The sequence below is a fragment of the Balaenoptera physalus genome (assembly GCF_965194825.1).
Source record: "Balaenoptera physalus genome assembly, chromosome: 16".
Taxonomy (NCBI): domain Eukaryota; kingdom Metazoa; phylum Chordata; class Mammalia; order Artiodactyla; family Balaenopteridae; genus Balaenoptera; species Balaenoptera physalus.
In genome coordinates this window covers 87,598,186-87,620,172 of record NC_138898.1, presented here as the reverse complement: position 1 = coordinate 87,620,172, position 21,987 = coordinate 87,598,186, and the positions used below count along the sequence as shown (strand labels likewise).

At 58.2% G+C, this 21,987-nt stretch overlaps 1 protein-coding gene and 1 long non-coding RNA gene across 3 annotated transcripts in view; one reads left to right on the top strand and one right to left on the bottom strand.

The window, feature by feature from the left end:
- Positions 1 to 3,335, top strand: part of LOC309644826 — a 4,228-nt gene extending 893 nt beyond the window's left edge. Inside the window, exon 2 of the long non-coding RNA XR_014254618.1 lies at positions 273 to 3,335. This is a non-coding gene — a long non-coding RNA (uncharacterized lncRNA). The remainder of the gene's footprint in view (positions 1 to 272) is intronic.
- Positions 1 to 21,987, bottom strand: part of TECPR1 (tectonin beta-propeller repeat containing 1) — a 27,810-nt gene extending 5,823 nt beyond the window's left edge. The window contains exons 1-17 of one of the 2 annotated variants that reach the window (XM_082428922.1): positions 21,891 to 21,987; positions 20,702 to 20,816; positions 18,034 to 18,268; positions 17,435 to 17,617; positions 17,046 to 17,168; positions 16,026 to 16,151; positions 13,495 to 13,669; positions 13,287 to 13,387; positions 12,632 to 12,733; positions 11,195 to 11,340; positions 8,082 to 8,437; positions 7,590 to 7,735; positions 6,832 to 6,987; positions 5,640 to 5,789; positions 5,393 to 5,550; positions 4,643 to 4,770; positions 3,563 to 3,665 (exon numbers count right to left, since the gene is read on the bottom strand). In XM_082428922.1, coding sequence (XP_082285048.1) covers positions 3,563 to 3,665; positions 4,643 to 4,770; positions 5,393 to 5,550; positions 5,640 to 5,789; positions 6,832 to 6,987; positions 7,590 to 7,735; positions 8,082 to 8,437; positions 11,195 to 11,340; positions 12,632 to 12,733; positions 13,287 to 13,387; positions 13,495 to 13,669; positions 16,026 to 16,151; positions 17,046 to 17,168; positions 17,435 to 17,617; positions 18,034 to 18,258 — 2,378 coding nt within the window. In that variant the 5' untranslated portion in view covers positions 18,259 to 18,268; positions 20,702 to 20,816; positions 21,891 to 21,987. The remainder of the gene's footprint in view (positions 1 to 3,562; positions 3,666 to 4,642; positions 4,771 to 5,392; positions 5,551 to 5,639; positions 5,790 to 6,831; positions 6,988 to 7,589; positions 7,736 to 8,081; positions 8,438 to 11,194; positions 11,341 to 12,631; positions 12,734 to 13,286; positions 13,388 to 13,494; positions 13,670 to 16,025; positions 16,152 to 17,045; positions 17,169 to 17,434; positions 17,618 to 18,033; positions 18,269 to 20,701; positions 20,817 to 21,890) is intronic. The other variant, XM_082428923.1, reaches the window with a different exon arrangement.

The window sequence follows — 21,987 nt, the reverse complement described above, 5'->3', positions numbered from 1 at the left end:
AGGGGGCGGAAACAGGATGGCCCCAGGGCGGCGACAGCAACGGGGGGACCCCACATCACACGGGGGCCAGGCGCCAACCAACCACAGCCAGGCCACCCCCCCGAGGGACCCCACACCTCGTTCTCTCGTGATGTGGGTCATCGTGTCCCGAAAAGACGTTGAAGCCCTGACCCCAGTGCCTATGAGTGTGACCTCATTTGGAAATAGAGTCTTTGCAGAGAATCAAGTTGAGATGAGATGGTTATTGAGCGGGCCCTAATCCACTATGACAGCGTCCTTACAAAACGGGGACATCTGGACCCAAGTTTCCCAAATTGGGAAGACGACGTGAAGACAAGGAGAAGGCCATGTGACAACTGAGTCACCAGACAAGGAACACCGGAGGCCCCCGGAAGCCAGGAGAGAGGCCGGAACAGATGCTCCCCAGGGCCCTCAGGAGGAAGCGAGCCTGCTGACACCTGATCTCAGACTCCGCGGCCTCCAGAACGGAGAGAATAAACGTCTGCTGTTTAAGCTGCTCAGCCCGTGGTGTTTTGTTACAGCAGCCCCGGCTGACTGATACACTCCCAGCAACACACAGTGCATGGTGGTCTCCGCGGGCGGCTGTGGCCCTGGCTTTGCACTCTCTACACGGGCTGGGGAGCCTGGCGCTGCTTTTCTTCTCCCGAGGACCAAGTAGGGAGTGAGGAGGAAGAGGAGAGGCAAGCAGGTCAGCATCCCGTGTGGACCCTACACACAGCCGGGGTGGAGGCTTCCAGAACACATGCAGGCAACGTGTATCAGCTCCCTTAGAAGGGCTCAAACCCTGAGTTACTGGGGTGAACGGAGAGACTCACAAATATTTACACACGAGGAAATCCTTTAAACTGTCCAGACAACAGCAAAAGGTCACGAACAGTCTACACGTCCAAGACCGAGGAGAGGTGAGATAAGCCAGGTCCACCCTCGGGGATCAAATTGGGAGGCTGTCACAGGCCATCTGTACACGTCTGACTGTCCCCCTGCCACCAGCAAACGCAGGCACACTGGGGACGGGCAGGGGGAAACCCACCAAAATGCTGATAGTGGCTACTATTTTTGGTTGGTGGGATTAGAGTTTATTCTTCATGTTATTTGAAATCTCTTCCTTTCATCAATTTTGAAAAAACAAAGGAAATTTAAAAGTTTGTGCCATTTATCATAGACTCAAAAATATGAAATACCATTTATAAAAGATGTCAAGACCCCGTTATAGAAAATCACAAAACCTTATTAAGAAGAAATTAAAGATCTACATAAATGGAGGTATAAACTGCGTCCAGATTTTGGAGATTTAGGAATGTGAGATAACGTTTCTACCCAAACTAACCTACAGATCCAAGGCCATCCTGACCAAGACCCCAGAGCTTTTGAGGACTGCTTCTGAAATTCATCTAGAACTGATCCAGGAAGACCCAAAGCTAGATGAAGAAGATGAGAGGCTTTGACAACTTCCCATGAAGGGACGGCAGCTGGAACAATGTAGGGTTAGCACAAGGATGCCCAAGGCTGCACGGAAGAGAAGGGCTTGGGAACGGCCACTGCCCACATGGACACTGGAGTTAAGGCAGAGGTGGCCACTGTGATGCAAGGGGGAAGGACAGTCTTTTCAATAAATGGTGTGGGTCACTGGAGAGTAAAAAACCAAAAACACTTGATCCCTACCTCACCCTATATACCAAGTAGTTCAGGCCAGGGGGTTCTAGACCTAAATGGACAAGACAGAGGAATAAAGCTTCCAGAACAGGGTGGACAAAACATGCCCCACAGGCCTAATCAGGACTGTTTCAGCACAGCCTACAAAGTAAGGGTGGTTTTTACATTTTTAAATGGTTGAAAAAAATTCGAAGAAGGATAATGCTTTGTGACACGTGAAAATTCTGTGCAATTCAAATTTGTGTCCAGGTATAACGTTTTATTGGGACACAGCAATGCTCATTCATTTACGTGGCTGCTTTCAAGCGGCAGCTGCAGAGTGAGTCACTGTGACAGAGACCCTAAGGCCCACCACACCTGAACTATTTCCTATCTGGTCCTTTATAGAAAAAGTTTGCTGACTGCTGTTCCAGAGATAGAAGGATGTATTAATCCCCTTGGGGTTAATGAGATTTCTTAAGAGGTTTTTTTAAAGGCTTTAGAGGTTTTATTTTTCTTTTATGTAAAGAAAAGGATGATCAACAGGACTACATTTAATAATTAAGTCACCACTAACAGGGTGAAAAGCAAGCTGCAGAATAGGAGAAGTAACAGAAAAAGGGCTCACACCTTCATATGTAAAGAGCACTGGCAAATCAAGGAAAAGAGATCATCCGACCAAAACATGGGATAAGGACTCGAAGGGGCATTTCACAAAGGAGGGTATCCAAGTGCCAGTACATGTATGAAAGGTGCTCTGTCCCATTAGCCCCCAGGAAACGGAAACTGGAAACAGGAGATATTACTACACACTCACCAGTGTGGCTAAAACATAAGAAACCAGCAAAGATGTGGGGCATGCCCTGCCTGTGAGAGTGTGGACAGGTCCACCCACTGCAGAGAACTGGCTGTTCCAGCACCAACTGGGAGGACTGCAACACCACTCAGCCCCCACAAGGTAAAGGGCATGGTCCCCAGCAAGACTGCCCCCACTTCAGATACCAGCCATACTGCACTTCTGACCAACTGGCTACAAATTGGGGGTGGTTCTCATTACCGCCTCGGGTTTGATAATTTGCTAGAACGACTCAGGGAACTCAGGAAAGCTCTCTACTTAGGATTGTAGTTTTACTATACAGGATGTGAAATGGGACCAGTCGAAAGAAGAGACCCACAGGGCCAAGTCTGGGAGGGGCCCCAGCACAGAGCTTGGATGAGGCTCAAGTTTGAGAACCGCTGTTCTGGCCGGCCGAAACCCCTGCAGTGGCTTTAAGAGCTAAGAAATACCACAACTCGCTTACTTTCTAAAACGAACGAACCAAATACCCCAGGACAGGGTATGAGAAATACGTTTCTGTGCTGAGTGGGCAGGAAATAAATAGCTGCATACAATCTAGATTTTCTAGAGTGTCCCGCTTCTGGACCAAACACAACGTATTGACTGTCTTGTCCCAAAGCCTCACATTTGGAGAATTAAAATAATTTCGGTGGAGGGTGTGATGTTCTCAGCAGCTTCAGTGAAGCAAAACTTTTTAAGAAAGTTAAGTAACCACCCCACTCAAAAAAAAGCACCAGAGGGTATGGGGAGGGAGGTGGCGATTTTCTATTTTGTGACCCGGATAGTGATTACGCTGGTGTTTGATCTGTGAAAACTCGATGATATATATGGGCATATCAACATATTTAGATACATCTCACCGTATGTACGTATATATGTATGTTTCACGCACTTTATGTATGTTATGCTCTTAGTGAGTTTTTAAAACACGCATTATACTTTAAGGGAGAAAATCCTGTAAGCAGTAAGATCCAGTTAGTTCCACATCTGGGGCCAGATGCCAGCTCTCCCGCTACAGCAGATGCGCCCGTTAAGCTCGGTCCTGTTTCCACGGGCGCCTGACTGGCTCACCTGCTGGTGTAGCCCGTGACAGGGTTCCAGCGCTGGTTCTCATAGATGTAGACACACTTTACGTCCGACTGCGTGTAGATGTTGCTGGTACTGCTGGCCAGGCCTGGGGGTGGAAAGGAGGATGCTGGACCCAGGCCGCAACTGCCCGCCCGACTAGGTGAGAGCAGGCGGGAGGAGAGGGCCGAGAGGAGTTCACAGGCTGGCTGAGCTTATCTCACAGGCCGGCTGAGCTTATCTCCCAGGGGCTGGCCGGCTTGGGTTTCTCTCCTCTGGGATTATCCTGGGGTTGCATGCCCTGGGTGAGAAGAATCTGACACTCCTCCACCTCATGCCCTGTTCTCGCCTGCTCCTCTTCCCCCACCTTCCAGCCCACTTACCTGGCACTGGGCAGGTGTGAGGCCCACCCAGCTCATTCCTTACTAACAAAGGTGCCTTGGACCCCTCATGTAACCCCATGAGCCCCACTTTCCTCATCTGTAAGATGGGGACAAAAGTAATTCCTGCCTCACAAACAGGGAAGCTGTTAAACCTGCACGTATGTGCGTTCCTGGGGTCTCAGTGGACCACAGTTCTACAGGATTAGCCACCTCCACTGTGGGGCGTGTGGGCTGTGGCATGGAATGTCCCACTTCGGTGTTTGTTTCTGCCTCCGTTTACCAGTAGGAGACACAGGGACCCTACCTCCAGAACTCGGGGAGCCCCCAGGGGTTCAGCAAGCTCTCGTCCCCTAAGGCACGACCCATCTAAAGGGGAGCTGGAATCTGGGCCTGGGAATCAGGAGACTGGCCCTGGCGGCTGTCTTTCTAGAACCTTCACGGCCTCCAGCTCAGCAGTGGGTGCCCAGGAAGGCCCATTGGGGGGCGAGGCCTGGTCTCTGGGCTCTCACGCTTTGTGAGTTGGCCCCGGGATTTGGAGGTTGGCAGTGGTGAAGGTCACCTGTCAGCCAGCTGTCAGCTGAGCGTCAGTACTGGCGCAGCGGCTCCGGCGTGGGGCGGGGAAGCCAGCCAGGGATTAGAGGGGGGACCGGCCCGTGCGGGAGGCTGGGGGCAGGGCTGGGGGAGCCGGTCCTGCCACCCTCACCTTGGAAGCAGCCTCCGCCGTAGCCACCCGTGTACACCCAGGCCGTGTGGTCGTAGCCGATGCCCCACACCACGCCCCGGCTGTTGGCCTCCACCACCCGCAGGTGGCCTCCCATTTGCCGCCAGAACCTGGAGATGAGGAGGGAGGGGGAGGAGGGGAGAAACCATCCTGAAGGGCTTTCCAGCAGCTACCCCTCTGCTCCGTGGCCTCCTGGGACGTCCTGCTTTACTCACCTTCGGCCTCCAATGACAGACTCTATGGAGTACAAGGGAACCCGCCTGGCTTCCCACTGGGAATTAACCAGCTAAGGCGAACCCTGAGCTGGTGCAGGAGCCGGTCAGGCCCCCAGCGAGCGGGGGCTTCAAGAGCCCCTGATCCCTGGAGTTATGCAGACGGGAGCGAGGTCAGCAGCCTGAGTGCCCCCTGCCCCCTGGGGTCTGGCATGGGCATGTCACACCAGACCAGGATGAGCCACCACTCGGGCCAGCACGGCCTCCTGGAGTGCAGGGTGCAGCTGCCACCCGGGGCACGCTGCTGCGGGCGGAGGCCCTGCCACTGTCCAGAGGCAACTCGTCCGACTGGGCGCCGGGCACACAGGGCCGCCAAGAGCGTACGAGCGAAGGGCGGACAGACATCCCCTCTCCCTCCTGTGCAGGGCCTCCCAGCCTCACCCACATCCCCCTGGTCCTCATGGGCTCTGGGTGACCTTCTGGGCCAGGGCCCCAGCTCCGTCAGGCGCAGCCAACTCACATCTGGTCACAGGGCAGCCAGCGCTCGGGGGCCTCGAGGTCTGGGCTGGGCTCGCTCACGAAGATGTCCCCCTTGCAGGTGACGGACCAGATGGCCTGTGGGGAGGGGCGGCCGTGCACCCTCCGGCTCTCGCAGCAGCACAGGTTGAGCAGGGCGAGCTGGCGCGGGGAGGGGGCCGGTCAGCAAGGCCGGGCGGCCCAAGCCCGAGGCTCCCTCACCCCTGCCCGCGGGACCCCCGCCCGCTCACCCAGTCGCTCATGTCCTGCTCGGTGGCAGCGGCCAGGCGCACAGGCCACCTCTGCCGCGTCCTCTCGGGGGTGTACACGGCGAAGGAGTGCTTGGCCTCATTGAGCACGGGGACCAGCGCCGTCACCTCGTTGAGGAACACGTGGATGTACTGTCGGCAGAGGACAGGCAGCAGGGCCGTCACCGGGGAACCCGCGGGGCTGGGGGTGCCGTGGGCCCCTGGGTGGCGCCCCCATGTGCTGTGGTGACAGGGACGGCTGGGTCACCCCAATTCGAGAGCCGACCCCTGGGGGTCCCGGGACTACGGGGTTTAGTGGTGGGTGGGCAGGTTCTAATGGGGAGGCCTTGCTCGTGAGCAAGAGCCTTAGTGATGTTTTCGATGTGGACGAGAGCATTTAGAGCCAGACTGACTGGGTTCAAACCCCAGCCCCGGAGGGGGCGGTTCTGTCTCCAGAGCCTGGTTGCTTATCTGGAACCCGAGGGCCCGTCAGCGCTGATGGGGGTGAGGCCAGCACACGCCTGCCGGCCACTGCCCGGTGCGGCCACCGCGGACGGGTGCTTGGGAGACGCCACACGCTGTCCTGGGCCAAGCACCTCGGGGCCCGTGTCCGTGCCCACTCCTGCACCCCGGCTCTGCAACCCCTCCCCTGGGACACCCCAGCCCCCTGCACCTCCCCTCCCCTACACACCCCACACCCCTGCACCTCCCCCTCCCCTACACACCCCACCCCTGCACCTCCCCCCTCCCCTACACACCCCACCCCTGCACCTCCCCCTCCCCTACACACCCCGCCCCTGCACCTCCCCCTCCCCTACACACCCCGCCCCTGCACCTCCCCCTCCCCTACACACCCCGCCCCTGCACCTCCCCCTCCCCTACACACCCCGCCCCTGCACCTCCCCCTCCCCTACACACCCCGCCCCTGCACCTCCCCCTCCCCTACACACCCCGCCCCTGCACCTCCCCCTCCCCTACACACCCCGCCCCTGCACCTCCCCCTCCCCTACACACCCCGCCCCTGCACCTCCCCCTCCCCTACACACCCCGCCCCTGCACCTCCCCCTCCCCTACACACCCCGCCCCTGCACCTCCCCCTCCCCTACACACCCCGCCCCTGCACCTCCCCCTCCCCTACACCCCCTCCGCCCACCCCCCCCACCCCCGGCACCTCCCCTATGGCGCCCCCACCCACCTTCTTCTCCTCGTGGACCATGTAGTAGATGAAAAGGATGCTGTCCCGAACTCCATCGTGGCCCGTGAACTGTTCCAGGGCCACACGGACGTCCACCCACTTGTGGGGTTTCCAGTCGCACCACCACTGCAGGGCCCCCGTCTTCACCCACACCGACTGCAGCACAGCGGGATGGTGGGACGGGGTCACAGGCAGGCCCTGGGGTGCCACACTCCGGCCCAGTCCCCGGCACCCCGGGGCCACTCTGCTCCCTTCACTGCCACACTGGGGGCTCCTGCCCGGCCCTCCCGGCTGCCCCCCTTCACCCTAAGGACAGAAGTGATGCCATCAGGCACCCGCCAGGTGCCAGGCCCTGAGCCAGTGAATTCTATGATTCTCAAACAGTCTGTGGGATCGGCACCGTTAGCCCATGCTCTGGATAGGGAAACTGAGGCCCGGGAGGTTCTGTGCCTGGCCCGATGTCAGAGTGAGTCAGCGGCAAAGCCGGGACCCACACCCCCCGAGACGCGGCCAGGTCCTGTGTACCTACGACGCAGTGGGGCCTGCAAGGAGTTCCTGAGGGCAAGTGAATCAACAAAGGGACTCATCTCTTCATCTTCGATTCTCCACGGGCCTGGAGGGGCCGGCTTCACATCCGAGATGGACAGACAGGAGGCTGGCCGCCTCCATCTGTGTCCCTCCCGCCTCACGTCAGGGCTGGCCTGCAGCGGGCGCCCGATGGACGTGTGCTGGGGAACGTGCCCCCGGGCACTGCCCACCTGCTCCACGGCCTGCTCGTAGTGTCGGAAGTTCTCCAGCTCCCGCTGGGTCCTCTCGGTGAGCTGCTGGAAGATCTGCTTCCGCCAGGCGGCCGTCTGGGCCGGTGTGATGGGCAGCGAGAGCATCTGCATGGAGGCGGGCAGGCCTGCGGGCCGGTCGGAGCCTCAGGGCTGGGCAGCAGGCCAGGCCTCTCTGCTCTTTTCTTCACCAGCCCTTTCTTTCTGGAAAGCTACCATCTCTGTAAAATGTCCCGTGAGCCCTCCCTCCCATCATTCACCCTGATGGGAAAGCTGATGTCCCCCAGGTCAGCCTAGAATGGCCACCACTGCTGGGACAGGGGGAGGGAAGGGGCTCCAGGCCCACGCCCTTCCTTCTGACGGCCTGGACTGGTCTTGGAAGGCTCCAGAAAGACGGGTTGAGCACAGTGGGGGCATCAGGCCTGCTCCACCTCCCCTGGGGCACCCTCTGGGGCGCTGGGCCGCTGCCCTTACCCGAGTGGGCGGTGAACCACTTGAGCGTGGTGTGGGCCTCCACGGCACAGCCTCCTCCGGACACCCAGGCCCACAGCGCGTGGCAGTCGGCGCTGTCGGGCTCCTCCAGGCCCAGCGGGAGAAGTGCCAGTGAGGAGAGGTTGGTGGCCTCAGGAAAGTCAGCGGCCGCATGGCTGGGCCCTTTCTTGGGCTCCTTCAGGTCAATGTTGGTCCAGGGCAGCTCGGCCGGGGCGGAGGCAGGGCCGGCGACCTCCACATCACGCTCAGGGTCAGGCCCAGGTCTCTCGGCCTCCGAGTCGCTTGGCACACGGGACTCGCCACCACCCCTCACCTCGTCGCCAAAGAAGCAGCCGGCGCTGGAAGGAGAGGGGCAGACCCGTGATTCCCTCGGGGGAGGACCACGTGCTGTGACCCCTGGCCAAGTCACGGCCTCTCTGTGCCACACACACCAATACCTACTCCCCAGGGAGCTGGAACCCCTGGGAACTTTTTTTTTTTTTTTTTTAATTTTTGGCTGCGTTGGGTCTTCATTGCTGCGTTCAGGCTTTCTCTAGTTGCGGCGAGCAGGGGCTACTCTTCGTTGTGGCGTGTGGGCTTCTCATTGTGGTGGCTTCTCGTTGCAGAGCACGGGCTCTAGGTGCGTGGGCTTCAGTAGCTGTGGCACGAGGGCTCAGTAGTTGTGGCTCGCGGGCTCTAGAGCGCAGGCTCAGTAGTTGTGGTGCACGGGCTTAGTTGCTCCGCGGCATGTGGGATCTTCCCGGACAAGGGCTCAAACCCGTGTCCCCGGCATTGGCAGGTGGATTCTTAACCACTGCGCCACCAGGGAAGTCCCACCCTCAGGAACTCTGAAAGGTCCCCAGGCCACACCCAGACCAACCAAATCAATGTTAGGTGGAGATCTGGCAGTATTATTATTTGTTATCATAAAATACGTGTGATGTAAAATGTACCATTTAAAATTGTAAAATGCAGTGGCGTTAAGTACATTCACAATGTTGTGCAACCACTACCAACTTCCAGAACCTTCTCATCACCCCAAACAGAAACCCTGTACCCATTAAGGAGTCACTCTCTAGCCTACCCTTTTCCCCCAACCTCCTGGCAACCACTAATTTGCTTTCTGTCTCCATGGATTCGCCTATTCTGGGCACTTCATATAAATGGCATCGTACACTATGTGACCTTTTGTGACTCACTGCTGTCAATTAGTGTAAGATGTCAGGAGTCATCCGTGCTGTAGCATGTGTCAACACTTCATTCCCTTGTATTGCTAAATAATATTCCATTGTATGGCTACGCTATGTTTTGTTCATCCATTGATGGACATTTGAATTGTTTCCACGTTTCAGCTATTGTGAATAGTGCTTCTTTTAATATTCATGTTCAAATTTTTGTTCGAACATGTTTTCGGTTCTTCTGCATATCTATCTAGGAGTGAAATTGCTGGGTCCTATGGTGACTCTATCTTTAACTTCTTGAGGAACTGCCAGACTATTTTCTAAAGTGGCTGCCCCATTTTACACCCCACCAGCAGTGCAGGGGAGTTCTAATTTCTCCACATCTTGTCAACACTTGTTACTGTCTCCCTTTTTGATTACAGCTATTCTGGTGGGTGTGAAGTGGTATTTCATGTGTTTTTTTTTTTTTTAATGGGGTTTTGTTTGCATTTCCCTCACGTCCCACAACGCTGAGCATCTTTTCCTGTGCTTGTTGGCCACTCGTATCTCTACTTTGGAGAAATGTCTATTCAAGTCCTTTGCTCTTCTAAGTTGAGTTGTTTTATTTTTCTGTTTTTGAATTGCAAGAGCCCTTTATATATTCTAGATAACAGACCTTGTTAAATATATGATTTGCCACTATTTTCTCCCATTCTGTGGGTTGTCTTTTCATTTTCTTGATAGTGTCCGTTGATGTACAAAATTTTAAAATTTTGATGAAGTCTGATTTATCTATGTTTTCTTTAGTTTCTTGTGCTTTGGGTGTCATATTTAAGAAGCCACTGCCAGTATATGTATAGCTGATTCACTTTGTTATAAAGCAGAAACTAACACACCATTGTAAAGCGATTATACTCCAATAAAGATGTTTAAAAAAAAAAAAAAATATATATATATATATATATATATATATATATATATATATATATATATAAAGAAGCCACTGCCAAGCCTAAGGTCACGAAGATCTGGCGTCAGTGGTTCTGGAAATTCTCAGCTGATTCCAATGTGCTGTTCCCTTTGAGAACGACCAGCTGAAGAGCCTAAACCCTCAGGTGAATGTGAGCAAACCCTGCCTGGCCAGCCTCCGGGCATCTCTAGGCTGACGGTGCAGCTGAGCGCTGACCACCAAGCTGGGGGAGCAGGGGCTGTAGACCAGCGTCTGAGGAGGGCCCAAGCTGCAAACGGATGGCGGCCGGCTGCAGAGTGCTGTGCCGAGGGCCCTGGGCCCCGTGACCGGGCAGGTGAGCGCTGGGGGCGTCCCCAGCTGAGACGCTAAGTCACCTGCCTGCGTTCTAAGGGCCAGTGGGCAGGGCTGGGACGGGTCCACACGCTCTAACCCCTGGAATCTCAAGGCGTGGTCCCCAGAACTGCAGCAGGAGCACACCTGGGACCTTGCAAGACATGCGAAATCTCAAAAAAGTAGCTCTGGGGGCGGGGCGTGGAGATCCTCGGGAACGAGTTCTCCAGGTGATTCTGGGGCGTGTCTTAGTTCAGGGCCTCTTCTCCAGGCTAGAAACCCTCCATCTGCTTCTCTGCTGTCCTTTGACACGGGGGCCTGAGCGTCCTCCCCGCAAAGAAGGCTTTTCTCTCCCAGACCTTGAGGCTTCAGGACCAACAGGCCAGCCCTGCTCGGGGACGGCCCCCCGCCCCGACACGGAAGGACATCCTGGCCTCGCCCGGCTGCCACCTCCCGCCTCCCGCCTCCCGAGTGCTGCCCCCGACCTCGGGCCGAGCAGGACCCCAGGCGCAGGAAGGGAGGAGGCCACGCGGCCGCGGCTCCCGTGGGTCGGGACCTGCTTTTCTCCCGCCTGGGCTGAGGCCGGGCGGCAGCCTCCTCTGACACTGCCCCCCCAACCCCCGGACCGACCCCGCGGAGCCCCACCGCCTGCTCACCTGAGGAGGCTGGACAAGCTGCCCGCGCGTGAGCCGTCACACTCCCGGCCGGCGACGATGGCCTTCCACGTCTTCCCGCTGAGCTCGCTCTGGGTGACGCCGTGACGGAAGTACAAGGCCCGGTCCGTCCAGCCGATGCCCCAGACCTGGGACAGAGAGAGGTGCTGCTGGGGGGGGAGGGGGGAGGGGCGGGGGCAGACTGGGGCTCCCTTCCCCTGGGGGGGTGGGGGGAGCCCCCCAGGCCTGGAGGACACGTCTGCAAATGCAGGCAGGGGGTGGGTGGGTGCGCCTGTGTGGGTGGGCTGGGAAGGGGCTGGGGTGGCCGGACTCAGATGCAGGACGCGGAGCCCCGAGGGGGCTGGGGGAGGGTGCGGCTCCAAGGTCACGAGGAGCAGGGACCCCAGCCTGGCTCCCCGACCTCAGGCAGACTTGGGCCTTTGGGGCAACAGCGTCCAGAGGAGGTGCTGGTGCCGGTGGGCACTGTGCGGGGACATGAAGTCCACCCATGTCCCCATCTTCCCTGTGGCCTTGGTGGGAAGGGAGCTGCTCCCCAAGTGAACCCAGAGGATGGTCCTGGTCCTTTTAAAGATGCAAAATAACCTCCTTGATTCTGACCTCAGTTTTATGGGGAAGGTGGCCGGGCGAGCACTAGGAAGGAAGGTGTGCTGGGCAGCTGAGGGGCCCAGGGGAGGGGCCTGGGAGCAGCCCCTTGGGAGCCCTGGCCTTGGGGGTGCCTGAAGGCGGAGCCGTGGCCCCAGGTGGCCTGGCTGGGGGGGAGGGCTGCGGCGTCTCTGTCACTTGGTTATCGCACGTGGCCTCCGTGCTCAAGCCCATGGGCACCAGCTAGCACCCGCCTCGCCCCTGCCCTTGCGTGCCCAGCTCACCCGGGCAGGTGAGGAGTGTGTGAGGGCACAGGAAAGGCCGCCCCCCCCCCCGCCCCCAGGAGGAGCTTTCAGAGCATCGGGAAAGGCGTCACCTTCACACCTTAAGTCTTAAAACTAGCCCAACCGCATTATCCACCAGAACGAGGCTTTGCTATGGGAACCGTGAAGGTGATGTTTAAAAGATGCTGCTCTTACAGAGTTGGAAGATGTTTTGTCCTTTACTCAGTGATCTGATTTCGCCCCGAAACTTCTCAACAAAACTTTCCAGTCTCCAGGATGAATGTCCCTCCCCAGATCCGTGCTCGCTACCACTGCTCTGAGGGTCCTTGGGGGAGCGACCCAGGACAGTGGGGGCTCCAGGACTTGGGGGAAAGCAGCCCCCTCGGGTGCCCTCGCGGGCCTGGAGTGGGCAGAGGTGCTGGGATGCCCTCCCGTGTCAGCCTCCTGAGCATGCCCAGTGGAAAGGGACGGCGGGAAGCATGGGGGCCCCATTCTGATTCCTCTGCCGCCCCCCCCACCACCCCTGGGGACCAAGTCTCGGGACCACACACACCTGGTCGTTTAGCCCCACGTTCACCATCATCATTTCTCCAACCATCTCGATCCAGCTGGTGCCGCAGGGGTTGTGAGAGTTGACGCCTCTTCGGAACCAAACCTGGGAAAGTCAGAAATAAACACGCCTCCCTGGAGGGCCACTGAAATAGAAGGGTTTTTTTTTTAAGGCTTGGGAAGAACAAATGAATAATTTGGTCCTTTGGTTCAGGCCACAGATGAGCACAGCACATTGTTCAGGAAGTATGCCCCTGACGTGGCGTTAGAAAGAGATCATGGAAGCAATGCGAAATCAGCTTATTTCACTGGACTTGCCTCTGATAAAGTCAAAATGACAAGCTCTGGACAGGAGAGAGGGGAGGCATTCATTTAGCTGAGGGTTTCAGAAAATTAGCTTCTGATTATTTGAAATGTTACAGCCTGTTGCGCAATAAATACAGTCATTCTGCACTTTGTACAGGGGCGCAGGCAATGTCTGGGGGGTCACCAAACATCTTGGAGATCACCAGTGACGTCAACAACAGAATACGCACGGTGCCTGGCTGACACTGGATTTGTTCCAAAGGGTGTAGACCACTCTCCCGAGAACAAAAAACCACACAACCCTCAATGTTAAACGGAGCCCTTGGACCCAGCCCCCAGGGACCCCGTCCTACCTTCCGGTCCTTGGTGACGGCCCAGACGACACCGACTCCTGCGGAGACATGCAGGATTCCGTTTTCAGACGTGGGAGGCTCCACCACGGACCACGAACTTCCTACCCGGCCCCAGAAGACAGTGCAGGTGGCCCCCATCACTGGGAGCTCCAGGGAGAAGGTGGGCGCCCCCACCCTCCTCTCCCGTGCAAAGTGCAGGGCTGCCCACCTTTAGGATTGTTCCTGTTGATTCCTTCCCGGACCAAGGCCTGTCCCTCCCAGAGCGACACCCACAGCAGGTCATGGGGCCCACAGCTGATCTGAACCGCCTCCCCTGGGGTGTCCACCAGGGACCACGATGAGCCTTCAGGGTTGGAGTGGCTGACGTCCTCTCTGTACCACACCTGGGTGGAGAGAGAAACCCAAGGGGAGGGTCAGGCAGGGTCAGGCCGGGGCTCTGTGGCCGGGTTGGCTGCCTGAGCTTGGCTGCATTTGCATCAGCCCGTGCACAGCCCAAGCATGGGGTCTCCAGGGGACCAGGGGTCTCCAGGGGACTGGGGACCAGGGTGCCAGGACTGTCCAGATCTCGCTCACCCTGCCCCCACTGCCATTGGGATTCTCGACCAGATTAGATGACTCCTCCACCCCTGCTAAAAAATGCGACACTGACACCAGTATTTTGGTGGTCCTAGGGGACAGACCTCTTCTGTCGTCTGCTTGTGAGAACTCCAGCCCTAGCCCGGGTGTCCTGCGCCCCCTAGTGGCACAATGCGCTCAGGACACCTGTCTCTAGGGGAAGCCGGGGCCCCAGCGGCTGGATGAGAAAACCCCCAAGCCCCCTTCAAAGGAATGTCTAAAACGTCCACTTCTTTTTCTCCTTAACCTGAAGACAGGGAGCATAAACAAATATTTAAGACTGAGCCACCCGCTCCTATTGTCCAAACTGGCTGATTTCATCTGGAGTGGGCGGCACATTGCTGGCATGGTCAGGAGGTCTGGGGCCCACAGCCTCCCAACCCTGTCACCTTGCCCTTTTTTTTCTTTTTAAAATCCTTTATTAGTTAGTGGGATTTATTACTCATACTAATTTTATTTGTAAACTTTAAATTCTATGCTATCTGAACAGACTGCCTTAACACTTGTGAATTATGTGACATGATCTCACTTATAATAATGAATAAAACATTTTCAATGATTTAGTACAGACAGAATTTTCCAAGGAAAAAACACAATGGATTGGTTATAAGCCTCCATCATGATCACCATCACTCACAAATGCGTGTGCTATGGGCCCTGTTTGCACATGATGGTTTGCTGGGTGCTTCTTCGAACACCTTATCCAGTGAATAAATCAGCCGCTGGGTCAACTGCCTTCCTGCACTGCAGAACCCGGCCTTGGCAGCCCCGCTTCTGCTACCTGCTGGTTTGGGCCCAACTGTCTGCCCAGCTCCTCCAGGAGCCCCGGGTCCTGGTCTCACCTTTTGCGGACCACAGGAGTGATGCAGGGCAGCGCTGGCTCACACCTGGCACTGCTCTCAAACCCGTCCTCCCCTCTCTTTGCATCCAGGTGGCGTGGCCCCTCGATGGGGGCTCTGTCCCCGGCCAGCTCCCCACCACCCTTCAGTGTGGCTCAGAGAAAACAACTACGGGTTGACCTAAGCCCAGACCAAGCAGGACCTGAAGGTAAGCCTGATAAAAGCCTGCTGTGACTGCTCCAAAGCCAATCAGAGAATTTTGGTCAATTTGTGTTAAGAGTACGGAACAGTCACGAAGTACGCTCTACAGCCACAGCCGAAGTGCTGGGTCACCTGCACCCAGGCCCATCTATGTCACTGTCACTGCTGCTGTCAGCAGTGGGTTTTATTCCTTTGCTTAGTTCACAAGCTCCCCGAGAAAAGAATCTCCTCTCCTCTCTGAACATCTACCCACCCACACAGCTACCCCCACCCACCCATCCAAACAGCCAGCCATCCATCCACCCACCTCTCCACTCATCAATATGCTTATCCACCAACCCACCTGCTCATCCATCCGACCAACCATCCATCCATCTATCCATCCCCCTATGCATTCATCCACATAACCATCCATGCATTTATCCATCCACCCACCCATACGCACACACACGCGCGTGCACACACACGTGCGCACGCACACACGTACACACACGCACACACACGCGCGTGCACACACACAGGTACACACACGCACATGCGCGCGTGCACACACACACGTACACACACGCACACACACACACACGCACATCTATACCCCTATCCATCCATCTACTTATTCATCCATCCTCCTACCCACCCCCCCATCCACAATACTACTGGAGACCACCATTTGGGAGGCACCACAAGGCAGCGGGCAGGGAGCTGAGATTCTATCTCAGGAGCCAGTATTGATGCTCTCTGAGCCCAGGGTGGACACGGTCAGTGCTCCCGGGGCTCAGAGGAGGGACAGGCCAGGACCAGCCATGCGGTGGGAGGTCAGAGGCTTCTGGGAGGAACAGGACCCCGTGGGTCCCCAGGACAGCAGGATTCACAGGAGGGGGACTCTGTGGGGACCCCGGTAACAGGCTGACTGCTCAGGGCAGCCCCAGCTGCGGGGACAGGAGGCGAGGAGGTCCCGGGGAGAGACCTCCTCCCCGCTCCACCTCTGGGAGGACAGCGGACGAAAGCTTCTCTCCTGCCCGCTCCCTGAGGCCGGCCTCCTTCAGCCGCCTCCCATGCCAGGCCAGGGGGGCACAGGCCTCACCTTCCCCTGCAGAGACACGGCCCACACGGACAGGCGGCCCACGGGCTCGTCTGTGATCTCCCAACCCCCCACAGAGAGGTCGCTGAAGGGGTCAGGCAACTGCTGGGGGTCATCCTCCGACGGGATCTGAAACGAGGAGGCGTGAGGCAGTAGCAGTCAGTGCCTGTGGGCACCTGGGCCAGGAGGTGGCCCTGCTCCCCGCCTGGTGGACACCTGGACGTGCACACTCCCACCCCCGGCTTCCCCTCCGGCCCTCAGCACGCCGCCTTCCGTCCTCCAGCTCGGCCCCAACTGACTTCGCAGGGCCGGCAGCATCAGGACGGAGGGTTCCCGGCCCTGGGCCCCCTCTGCCATGTCGTCCCCCTGTTGGCTGCCAGGCCTGGGCTGCTGTCCCCAAGGAGTCACTCCTGCCCCCGCTCTGCAGTGGCCTGACCGCTGTGGCTCCCCCCCGCCCCCGATCACAGAACATGGCCCTGCACTGGCCGTCACCTTGCTCCCAGGCTGCTCCCAGCCCCAGGGCCAGGCAGGCTGGGCTGGCAGCCCCACCTCGCGGCATGGACCCTGCAGAGGGGTTAGGCGAGGGCCTGAGGCCTTCCTCTCGTTCGAGGCCACCTAGGACCCCAATCCAGGCCTTGCGTCCCTGAGTTGGTTTTTGTGGGTCACTGGAAAAATACAAGAGCCGGAGCGGCTCCCACGCGGGGTGGGGGGCAGGGGAGGAAGACGTGCACAGACTGAGCCTGAGTCTGGGACAGGGCAGCCTGGAGACCAGGTCAAGACAATCCTGTGCTGTCCTGGGCCACGGTCTGGCTCGGCTCCCCGAGCGGCCATCTCCCAAACGAAGGGCCGCCCAGGGCCACAGCCTTCCGAACAGGAGAGCAGGAAAGGCCAGGCCCCGGGGCGGGCATGGCGTCCCCTGAGCAGGGCAGGGAGGGTGGGGCTGAGGGCCGTGTGACCCTCCCCACTACAGGACTGAGCTCTGGGCCCCGCCTCCTGCCCCCAGCCACACGCAGGCCACCGGACCTTGGCCCAGGTGTCCCGGGACTTGTATCTCCTGTACCGGGTCCACCGCCGGCGCCGCACACAGGAATTCCACTTCTTGTCCCTCGTGTACGTGTGGGGGAAGTCAATGGCATATGTCCACCCCTGCAATACCGAGATGGGGGGGAGGGTCCGTAAGGCTCTCGAGGAAGGAGGTGAAGGAGCTGGGGAAGGGGGAGCAGGATGGAGGAGGGGCGCGGCCCGAAGCAGCGTCCTCCCCATGGATCCCGTCCGGCAGGCAAGCGGGGAGCACGCAGGGCCCAGGCTGAGGTCTGATGCCACGGGGCGCTGGGGAGAGCGCTGGGGGGACGGGCCGAGCCCAAGGCGCTCCCTCCCACAGGGGGGCCCCAGCGGGACCCGAGTGCACCTACCCCTTTCTCTGTGGGCTCCCCTCCAAAATTCTCGTCCACGTACCAGTCCGACTCCCACTCCCAATGCGGCGAGGGCAGCGCCACCCCATCCAGCGGCCGGTGCTGGAGCCCACTCACGTCGCTCCACGGCCAGCGGTCGCTCGGCAGGAGCGCCTCGCAGAAGCCACCCATGGGGTTCCAGCGCTGGGGGCCGGAGGCAGAGACCAGCCTTAGGCCTGGTGGCCAGGGCCTCTCCAAGGCCAGCGGGGACCTCCTCTCGTCTCCGGGGCGGGAAGGGAGCAGAGGGCCTGGCTCTGCGTCGTGAGCCAGCGGCCCAGCCCGGTCCCAAAGGGCAGAGGAGCTGCCGCGCCGAGCAGTGGAGGACACGGCCTTCCTGGGCTCCTGGAACCCGGCCGGAGCCCCGTGCCTGTGCGGACCCGGCCAGCTGCCTGGATAGGGACCCACAGGGGCTCTGGCCTCAATGACTCGGACGCTGCACCACTCGGATCTCAGCAGAATGAAGGAGATGAAGGCGGGAACAGGCCGGGAGCCTGGGGTGCGGGGGCTCTTATCTCCCGGCAAAGCAACCAACCCAGCAACCCCGCCGCTCGGGACCCCACCTGATTCTCATAGGCCTCCTCCCGGCAGCGGATGGGGACGTCGCTGGCGCCCACGCGCACGTACACCTGGTTGTCGCAGGCGATGCCCCAGCAGCACGGCGCGGCCGCACTGACCCGCTTGAACTCCAGCTGGGCGTCCCTGCACAGCTCCCATTGCTGCCCGGCCGTGGACAGCGTGAACACCCTGCCGAAGAGATCCACCGCCCACAGCTCCGAGCTGGGCATGGCCGCGGCGCTGCGGGAAGACAGCGGCGGGAGGGCGAGGGTCAGCACCCACAGCCGCCCCCGGCCCGGGGCCAGCCGGGCCAGGCAGGCAGCCCGGGCCATGACCGTCTCCTGCCACAGGGGGCTGAGCGGCCCCCCGCAAAGCAGGGCCAGAGCCCAGCTTCAGTCCAGGGCCCTTTTCTGTTCTCTGCCTTTCGCCCTTCTCGTAATGGGGATTTTTTTTCTAACACACAAAAAAGTCCAGAGGACAAAAAGTGTAACATCCGAATACCTACTGCCCCCAATTTAATGAATGTTATTATTATTGGGTCATAGTTCGTTCAGATCTTTCTTGTCTAAAGAAGAAGTGAGAAGTTGTAGATTTAATGAATCCCAAACCTACACGCGTCCTGCTGCCTCCCTGGGAGGCCTCTGCCCCACAGTGGACAGGGACCCCCTCGTGCTGGTCCCCCTGTGACCGTCCTCTGTGCGTTCGTGGGGCGTCCCCACGGGCCCGGCACCTCCCCCCACCCCCAGAGCCCTGCAGGGTCGCGCAGGAGCCCTCTGGCCGTGTGCGTGGCAGGGATGGGAGGGGCCTGTCTCTACCCTCCTTGTGTGACCACCTCCCTCTCTCTCCTTCTGCCATTCTCCACTCCTGTTCCTTCTTCTCTCCTCTTCCTTTCTTCTTTGCAGAGTCACGGCTATGCTCTACCACTGACCCTCCCAACCCCAGGGCTGGCAGTGCTGCTGGGACGTAACTCCTCGAGGTGTGGCAGGGCCACGTGGCCAGGCCCACGGCAGCAAAACAGAGCAGCTGGACGAGGGCAGTGCAGGGAATCCCAGTGAGCAGCTCTGCCGGACAGGGCATCTCCCACATCCGAGACCCATCACTGCCCCAGGGCGAGACACGGCTTGCCTGGTTCGGAAACCAGAGCTACGGGGAGACAGAGCCTGGGCGCCGAGGCCAGGCTGTTCTGCTCCCGAGACCCGCCGGGGCACCAGGGCGCTTCAGAAAGCGTGACGACTGGAATGACAACACGGACGATGGAACGCGTCTGGAAACAGGAGCATCTGCTACGAGCAATTAGGCTCTTTCGGAAAAAAGTTTGTCTTACAAACACGGAGAAGAAAGAGCGTGGGCGGGAAAGGAAGTGACTGAAGGATAAAGAACAGGAAGCAGGGAAGTGGACCAGGCACGGAGCGGGAAACACCCAGAACAGGAAGTGGAGGAAGACGATGGGGGTGGTGGGCGGGGAGACTGACCGGCAGAGTGGAGGAGCTTGAACCCTCCACCCGGGGCCCCAACGCCCAGGTCAAACACACGGGAAGTCAGGACGCTAGCCTTCTGAAGCCATTTGAAAACCGGCATCTGTATCCGGGTGCCTGAGATGGGACCCCTGGAAGAGCTGTGGCACCCCCAGATGCCCCTCCACTCCTCCCTGGGCAGGCTTGAGGGTCCACTCTCCCCGCTGCGGCATCTACGCCATGACTAAGAGTGCCCAGGGCCACGCCGGACCCACACCATCCCGGCCCCACCACTTTCTAGCATGAACAAAAGCCCACTACTGACTAACCTCTCTGTGCCTCGATTTCCTAAGCTGTAAAAGGAAGAAAGGAAGACTGACCCAGTTATGTGGTTGTTGTGAGAACTGAATGAGATAACACAGGCACAGAGTTATAATAAAGTGCCCAGTACCCAGCAAGAACTCAATGAGTGTTACTGAAGTCATTTTATTACTTGCCATTTGCTCTCACAAGCTGCCACTTATCTTCTATCTCTTAAAAACAAAAAACTCAAAGCCCTTTCTGGTCAGCCTGAGTCTTCAGCCTCTTCACTTCCTCTGCATCTCCCAATGCTCTGCACAAAGTGGGTGTTTGTTCAAAGTTATGGAAAATCACCGCCACCTACATTCACCACACCACCACTCCCTGAGCTAAGATGGAAACATGGCTCCAAGGAAGCTGAATGTCACCAGTTACTTAAGGTTAAAAGTAAGGTCCTAGGAGGTGGATAGATATGTGATAAAGCAAGTATGGTAAACTGTCAAGAGTAGAATCTAGGTGGTGGGTGTGTGGGTGTTTACTGTATAATTCTTTCAACTTGGCTGTATGTTTGACAATCATCATAAATTGTTGGGGAAAAAAAGTAAGATTTTTACATGGGGGAGGGGAGATGTCGGTTCCCATGGTGACATTTTAGTATAAATACAGTCTTCAAAGATATTTCTTGGCTCAGAGGTCACTGTACAAGTAGCCAGTTAAGTCAGGCTCAGTCTGCATGTTGAGCTCAATGAATGGTGATGTTGAACTTGGATACAATTTCCTCCAGAGAAATGACTAAGCAGATAGACGTACTTCAGCCTTCTGGGCAACTACCAGAAGACTCTACTGCAGAGAAAAGATGGGGGGGTTATGTTTGCAAATTCCCTTTGGTGTGGAAATCCCGGTATCCGTCACTTCCCACCTAAAGATGACACAAGGTGGACATCCTTGGTCAGCCTCGCCTCCTTTCCATGCCAGCCAGGATGTAGTCCCAAGTTCTCCCAAGCCACTTCCTGGCTGTGAGGTGATGGGGTAACCTGTCCAGGGACATGGGGGTCACTGGATCAGAGGACTCTTGAACGGGAGGTTGGAGCATTAAGTTCCACGATTCTGGGATCTTGGGATCTCTTTGTTTTCTAGGGGTGGAGTGAGGGAGGCAACATCTTCCGAGAAAGCAACCTCCGATTCACCAAGAATTTCTGCACAATGAATTCCAGGTGGACCTTCAGTCATTCTGCTCACTAGGCCTGCTCACCACCCACAGAGTCATCTACCTTTCTGCTCGGGTTAATTAACAGATCCCTTCAGAGATGTAAAGGTACCCAAGGGAAGGTGGGGGTCGAGGGAGCGTGGAGTGCGGTACAGGGAGGGGCACGGTCCCAAGGGAGTGCCTAATGCATTTACTTCCCAGGCCGCCTTAGGACTGCTTCCTGCCCAAGATTTCCTGCGGGTTTTTTTTTTTTTTATTACACCCTGTCACACCCACCCCCTGAACAAACAGAGAAAACTGGCTACTAAAGCAGCTCACTGCCCGCCAGTTGTGGGAGCTGCTGGAAGGCGACATCAGGGTCTAAAGAGGTGGGAGAAAACAGCGGGACATGCACGCTAGTTGAGTCCTTCTATTCCCACAGGGAAGGAGGTGCCCTGAGCCGGCAGCTCTGAAGATAAACCCCCGGCTCCCATCATCTGGGCGGTCAGCCTGGTTTCGTTCCGGTTCCGTGCCCTTGGGCGACAGGTGGGTCCCCTGCCCGGCCACCAGTAGCATCTCAGCGCCGGGCCCTGACCATCTGCCTGAGCTAATCCCACGCCAAGCAGCTTTGCTCTCACCACTGCCCAGAGGAGGGACAGACGGGCTCCTCGCAGCTCGATCCTCTACACCCGCCGATCACTTCCCAAGTCACTCCAGCGCAAAGGCTGGTGGGGGTGTCACGTTCAGGGGTCGGGGTGGGGGTCCGGGGGCGGCGCCCCGCCGGGTGTGCAGGAAAGAGCACTGGCACAACCCCTTCCCACCTCGCTGCGCGTGGGGCAAACGCTGCTGCTGCCTCCGCCGCCCCAACCTGTCCGGAGGGGCGGGGGCGCCCGTCCCACCTCCTGGCCGCCGCTGCACTCACCTGGGCCGGCGCCCGGCGTGCGGGGTCGCGGCGATTGCGCCTCTGAGGCCGGGAGAGCGAGCCGGCGCTCCCCCGGGGCCGGCGAGCCTGTGGGCAG